The following is a 6,615-nucleotide window of genomic DNA, read 5'->3' on the forward strand; positions in this document are numbered from 1 at the left end:
AATGGGGGGGGGGGGGCGACAGGGCGAAGGGGAAGGGCTTGGCCACCTCCCTCGGTGGCAGGTTGATGGCCACCGCTCTCCCCCTCCCCCCCCCCCCCTCCTACCTCCTACCCAGTGCGTGTTATGGATCCGTGCGACCTTCCGGGTTGCTGCCAAGAGCTGATCAAAGCGCCTGCGTCGTGCAAGGAGGCCGAGCTGCGTGCGGTGTATGAGACTGCTGCAGCTGCGGCGCTGGCCAAGGCTGCCGCCATGCATGCAGCGTGGGTGTCTGGCCCACGAGCGCCTGATCCGCCGCCAGAGCTGGTGGTGGAAGACGTGGGAGAGCTCGGATACGATCAGTACCATCGCAGAGTGGCCAAGGCCTGTCCCACGTGCGGAGGATCGGTCGACCCACGTAGGGCCCGTGATGGCGAGACACCGTACACCATCGCCCAGCCGGAGCAAGTGTTCCTCGTCCAAACTGACTTCTTTGATCTCTGGCGCACCTTTATGTACTGTCCCATCTGCGGACACTGCATCACCTACATCGGCATGGATCCCATGTGAGTGACAGTCCCCAGGCAATAGCCCAGGCCGATCCATGGCCGATGCGACGCCGATGCGACGCCGATGCGACGCCGATCTAACGCTGATCCGACGCCGATCCGACGCCGATCCGACGCCGATTCCTGGCCGATATCCACAGGCCGATCCCCACGCCGATTCCAAGCCAACCATACCAAACCGTGCCGATCCGAGCCACTCTCTCTCCAGCCCAGCCCCGGCCCGATCCCGACCTATCAGCACTACATCAGTGATTCCATCCCCTGGTTAGCCATCATTAGCATCTGCTTTGCTCTCCTCTCCTTTCCCTTCCCTTCTCCATACCCTCGCTGCGACCATCGAACTTCTGCTGCAGTCCCCCCCCCCCCCCCCCCCTCCCCCCCTCAACCACCAGCCGCTCTGTTCGCTGCGCGAGGCGTTGCCACCTCACCCCCCCCCCCCCCCCCTCCACCTACATCCCACCTATGTCTGCCACAGGTAGACCTGTGGTCCGCCGGCGGCGCAAGCACGGCCCCATTGTTCACACCCGTCGTAAGGGCAGCAACCCGTCACCGTCGCCGTCGCCTGGCTCGTCGGCTCCGCCGTCGTCGTCGTCGCGGCTGGTGGCGCTCTCGCCTGGCACGGGCAGCTCGGATTCCTCGGCGTTGCGGCCGACGGCTACCACTCCATCAGGCACCCGCTACCGCCCGCCTGTTTTTCTCTACGCTTCGTCGGCGGTGGCGGCGTCAGGCTCTCCGCTTGACCCGCAGGCGGCCAGCGTCGTCCACCCGTCAGCCACCGTTGCTGTCGCCGACGCTCTGCCCTCACACTCGTTCTCGTACCGTGCTGCTGACGGCCTGGGCAGGGTCGAGGTCGAGATTGCCCGCGGCGGCGGTGGTGGCGGTGGCGGCGGTGGCGGAGATGGCGGCGTAAGCTACCACGGCTCCGAGCTGGATGCCGTCATCGCTGCCGCTGCTGCCGGCCACGGATCAGACTCGGGCACATCGGTGCTGGATGACTCGGAGAGTGGCAAGGCACACGTCGAGGCAGAAGGCGGGCTTGGTGCAAGCGACGGAGCCGCAACTGCTGCGCCCGTTGCTGTAGACCGCTTTGGCTTTGTCCTCGCCTCGCCCGGCGACGAGAGGTCGGTCGGAGGCCGGCCGGCGTCCCGGCCGCTGGACCAGGCGTCCAAGGATAAGGAGAGCGAGCGCGCGACTAAGTGGCTGACCATGTTCCGCGACTGGAGGCGGTGGCGAGTCAAGCCCAAGACCAAGGCCCGAGTCCGCAAGGGCATTCCCGACTGCGTGCGGGGCCAGGCGTGGCTCCTCGCGTCGGGCGGGCACGAGTGGCTCCTGCGGCAGGACCGCAGCCCTGTGGAGCGGTTCCTCCAGCGCGCCACCGATGCATGGGCCCAAACCATCCGACTCGACATCAACCGCACATTCCCGGATCACCTGCTGTTCATGCAGGCTGATGGCCTTGGTCAATCGACGCTCCACCGCGTCCTGCTCGCCTTTTCGGCCTACGATCCCGCGGTCGGCTACTGCCAGGGCATGGCCTTTGTTGCCGCGCTCCTGCTGATGTACATGGCTGAGGAAGAGGCCTTTGCCGTCCTTGTCTCTATAGCCCAAGACCGTCCACGCTTTGGTTTTGCCGGCTTCTGGGCACCGGGCTTCCCGCTCCTCAACAAGTACTTTACCGTCTTCTCGGCGCTCCTTGCCGACGTCGAGCCCAAGCTCGCACAACACTTGATCGAGACCGACGTCCACCCGTCACTGTACACTACCGGCTGGTTCATGACTCTGTTTACCAACTCGGACCTCCCGTTTGCGTACTCGTTGCGGGTCATGGACATGGTGCTGTACGAGGGTGAGAAGGCGCTCCTCCGCTGGGCTCTTGCCTTTATGGTCTACTACAAGGAGGAGCTGCTCAAGGGCGGCAACGAAGTAGTTTTTCCGGTCCTCAAGGGTCTCCAGGGCCTGCCGGCCAACCCCAACGTGTTTGTCAAAGGCTGGGTCCTCAAGGTCGACATCACTCACGCCCAGATTGACGCGCACGCTGGCGCCTACGACGCTGCTGCTGCTGCCGCTGACGGTGAGACCTAGCGTTTCTTCGAGAGCGATGCTACCGTGTGGACGTCGTGGTGCCGGAGGCGCGCCTCAAACAGCGGCGCCCGCCGGGCCCGCATCGACGTCGCGGGCGATGCCTCATTCGAGTCGTACAGCTGCATGAAGTGGTATGAGCCTGCGGCGCGTAGGCAGGTCAGCTCGCGGACGACAAGAATTGCTGGATAGAGCGACGAGACAAGGATGTACAAGGTGAGCGAGCCAAGGAGAATGTAGACCGGAATGGCCTGAAAGGTGTCGAATGACGACCGCGACGAGACTTTCCAGATGATGGCCACCCGCGTCATGATGCAGACAAGCGCCATGATGACCAGCTCCTTCGACTGGGTGAACTTGCGGTCGACAGACCGCAGAATGAACAGGCAGTAGCCAAAGATGGCCGTGTACACGACGCCGGACAAGACGCCCAGCGCGATCTTGACATCGACAAGCACCGTCTCGTTCGCGTCTATTTGCTCAACCAGATTCCATGCCCAGGCAAAGGCAACCCAAATGCTGACGCACAGCACGTACCGCTTGAGCAGCCAGACGTTTGACAGCCGCTTGCCCGACTCGCCGCCACCGTCCATCGACGAGCCGAGCAGCGTCGATGTCAGCGACGCCGTCGAGAGCAGCCGCGTCCGCTCCGATGGACCCCACGGCAGCCGCTCGGCCGACGCAGGCTGGACCGTCGGCTGCGAGACAAACGGCGAGGCTATAGCAGCGAGGACTTCCGAGTGGACAGACTCGGCGTTGGAGACAACCGAGCGCACCTCGTCGTCGCCGTGCGGCACGTTGTCTGACCTGGCGCTACCTGGCCCGGGCATGTCGTGTGCCATAAACGAATCCACCGCCGCCACTGAGCCGGTGTTGACTGTCTTGGGGGCACCCAGGGCTTGATTATCAAACGGCGGCGTCTGCCGCCGCACCGCAGTGTCGGCAGTGATCATCAGCCGCGGAGGCGGCGGCGCGCTGGCCGACGCCGCCTGCTGGGCAAGGACATCAAAGACAATGGTGAGCCGATATGATCGGAAGATGACAGCCCAAAGGAAGAGGACTTGACCCACGTCGGCGAGCATGTCGATGTATGCGTGGTAGTTGAGCTGGACGGTGAAGACCGCCAACGTGAGCGAGTAGAACACCGCGGCGCCCACATTCTGCAATCCAAGGAAGAGGCACGATCTACGAGCCATGGCTTCAGTGGCGTAGCCAGCCGCCGCCACTCCTGCGCCTAGAACAACGACGATGACCAGGATCATCGAGAGGAAGAACAGCGCCCTCGGCTCGCTCTCGGCATCGTACAGCCAGCCCAAGCCCATGCCTGTATGCTATCTGCCTACACTCCCGTTGCCACAGCTCCTGCTCTCTCTCCCTGCCACCCCTGCCACACCCCAGCCTCGAGAGAGTCAGGTGTCCTTCCCCTCCCCTCCTCCCCCCCCCCCCCCCTCCTCCCCCACGCACGACGGCACACCTGCCAACTCAATCCACCGGACAGGCACACTTCCGAGTGCCGAGTGCGTTATCCAATGTCATATTCATTGCAAGTCAAACATTTTAGTCATCAATTAGTCAGTCACAAACGTCATGACTAAGACCGTGATCACGACAGAGGCACCCCTCTCACACGCACCATGCCCTGTTGTTCAGCCCTGTGGAAGCTTGTCGAACCAGAATAGAGAGGCTCCTTGCTGCAAGCTCTGCGGCAAGCAGATTAGCCTCAACAGTTCCAAGTCGACCTCAAACATCAAAAGCCACTTCCGAAACGCCCACGGTGATGTGCTGTCGGTCCTGGACGTCGACCTGTCCGCGTCTCCAGCCAGCGGATACAGGCGTACTTCCCGTCGAAAGACCGCTTGAAGGATGCAAAGCCGCGCGTTGCGGAATACGCTCTCAAGAGCATGCTGTACAAGCACCGCTCGTTTGCCTCGATCGAAGACCCGTACCTCGCCCACATGCTGAGTGGACGTCGTCTGGGACGCGCCACACCTTTCTCGGTGTGTGTGCCCAGTTCTACATGCGGGGATGCGCACAACTATCCCCATTGGGTTCAAGGCGCTCACCGCCGATCTCATGAACGCTGTTCGCTCGACGTCTGAGGGCAGCGCCGAGTATAGCACCACATATCTCACCACTAACGCCGAGAATGTTGCCAATGTGGTGAAACTCTGTGTAGCAGAGCTCGGGATTGACTGGGTCCAGGTAGTCGCCTTGTCTAGCAACACGACGGTGCTCATGCCCCGTATGGCAAAGCACTTCCTCGAACTTCAGTGGCATCCATGTCTCTCCCACCGCATTCAGCTCATCGTCGGTGACGTGCTCAAGGCGATCCAGGTTGACAGTGAGCTGGATCCTGCCTTGGTGCAGTCAGACTTGCCCTCGAGCTGTGATACGACCGTCCTCGAGATGGGCGGCATAGGCGAGGACACAGACGACGATGACGACGAAACGAGGATGTCTTCTCGGAAGTGGTATCTTTGTCGTCGTCAGAGTTGCTGACGCCGGGTGATGCCGCTGCATCCGATGACCGTGCCTCAGCTCCGCTTGTGGGAAGCACTGACGCAATTTCGAAGCTACGCTGCCTCGTCTCTTATCACCCGCTCGTCCAAGGCCAAGCGCACGATGCTTCACTTCATCAACAAGAAGAACATCAAGGGTAAGTGCGCATACAAGTCCGCGCTGAACTCATTTGAGGTGGATGTCCGACTTGGTCTCGTGACCGTGGATGACAAACCGTCTCCACCCGTCCTGACGACATATACGTCGCTGCGGCCGGACGTGAATACTCGCTGGGGCGCGACGGTGACTATGCTAGAGCGGGCGTCGAGGATGAAGAATGCCGTAGATTTCGTTTTGACTGAGATCGCGGGTTCCCGGGCTGAGTTGGCCGCCGGTGAGTGGGTCGAGGTACATGATGCTGTGGAAGTACTCCTCACAATCAACAACTCGTGCGTCATGTCTCAGACGTGCCGTCCTCCCTCTCGATCCTTACGATGGTGGGCATTGTAGACGATCTAGCAGAGCTCAAGATCAACAACAATGCTATCCCCAGGATCCAACAGCTGTGCGACATCGCCAGCCAGGCAGTGTACAAACAGGTTGCGTACTTGTACAAAGAGGATGCGTGCCTCTTTGCTCTCCTTATTGACGCGACTGTCACCAAGGACGACCTCACGTACGTCCAGGGAGTTGTCGCCGACGCCAACAACTCGCTCGGTGTGCGCAATTTGGTGACTGCTGGGGAGGTCCACCATGACATGTGGCGGCGCTTGGTAGACGTCCTCGAGCCCGAGCTCCTCGACGATCTGTCCCCGCTCCCCTCTGATATCGCGTCGTCATCGGGTGGAGCGAGCAACACGCTGCCGCAGCAATCGCGGCACCCCACGTACTTTTCCCCGAACATGTCTGCTGCCGGTGGGCCATTCAAGTCGGTGGTGTCTGGATCGGCGTCATCGCTACAGGCGCGCTCACGGATGGACGCGGAGCGCGAGGCGCGCGCTCGTAAAGTTGCCAAGCGCGAGAAGAACGCGAGGAAGCGCCTGCGCCTGCCTTGCTATTAGCTTCCTTGCTGCCGCCATGTTTTTGCTGATAGAGAGGGAAGAAGCCGTACGCAGAAGACACCATCACAACTACGCAACCAACTAGTTGTGGCCTTTGTCCAAAGGCTATCTGCCTTCCCCCTCCCCCCTCCCCTCCCCTCCCCCTCTCCCCCCCCCTCTCCATCTGCGGCTGGTGCAGTCTGCTGCGGTTGCCAAGGAGTGCCATTGCCAGTCAGCTCGGTCTTGGTCTCTTTTTGCTCACGTGCCACCACCGCCACCGCCACCGCCATCGCCACCGCCTCTGCCATACCTCACCTGCCACCTCCATTCCTCTCTCTCTCTTCCCACCCATGTAGTACGCTTTCTCTCCTCCTCCCCCCTTCCCCAACCACCAGAAAAGAGATATCTACTTTTTGACTACAAGGTTAACAACTTTATGTTAATTTGATGTA

At 61.5% G+C, this 6,615-nt stretch overlaps 4 protein-coding genes across 4 annotated transcripts in view; 3 read left to right on the top strand and 1 right to left on the bottom strand.

Moving 5' to 3' along the window:
* Nucleotides 1-1,007: 1,007 nt before the first annotated feature.
* On the top strand, nt 1,008-2,627 carry AMSG_06213 (plant adhesion molecule 1; the record flags this gene model as incomplete). Its single annotated transcript, XM_013901938.1, has 1 exon — nt 1,008-2,627. The coding sequence occupies one exon, from the start codon at nt 1,008-1,010 to the stop codon at nt 2,625-2,627; it is 1,620 nt and encodes a 539-aa protein (XP_013757392.1).
* AMSG_06214 (uncharacterized protein) lies at nt 2,585-4,013 on the bottom strand. The gene has a single exon (XM_013901939.1). It carries the CDS (start codon nt 3,944-3,946, stop codon nt 2,624-2,626), a length of 1,323 nt encoding a protein of 440 aa, XP_013757393.1. The 5' UTR covers nt 3,947-4,013; the 3' UTR covers nt 2,585-2,623.
* Nucleotides 4,014-4,525: 512 nt separating this feature from the next.
* On the top strand, nt 4,526-6,259 carry AMSG_06215 (uncharacterized protein; the record flags this gene model as incomplete). The annotated part of the gene is made up of 4 exons (XM_013901940.1): nt 4,526-4,595; nt 4,636-5,080; nt 5,198-5,595; nt 5,634-6,259. The coding sequence occupies 4 exons, from the start codon at nt 4,526-4,528 to the stop codon at nt 6,182-6,184; spliced, it is 1,464 nt and encodes a 487-aa protein (XP_013757394.1). The 3' UTR covers nt 6,185-6,259.
* A 238-nt stretch (nt 6,260-6,497) lies between these two features.
* Nucleotides 6,498-6,615, top strand: part of AMSG_06216 (uncharacterized protein) — a 3,397-nt gene continuing 3,279 nt past the window's right edge. The window contains exon 1 of the mRNA XM_013901941.1: nt 6,498-6,518. Coding sequence (XP_013757395.1) covers nt 6,514-6,518 — 5 coding nt within the window. The 5' untranslated portion in view covers nt 6,498-6,513. The remainder of the gene's footprint in view (nt 6,519-6,615) is intronic.

The sequence above is a fragment of the Thecamonas trahens genome, assembly GCF_000142905.1.
Source record: "Thecamonas trahens ATCC 50062 unplaced genomic scaffold supercont1.26, whole genome shotgun sequence".
NCBI lineage: Eukaryota > Apusomonadida > Apusomonadidae > Thecamonas > Thecamonas trahens.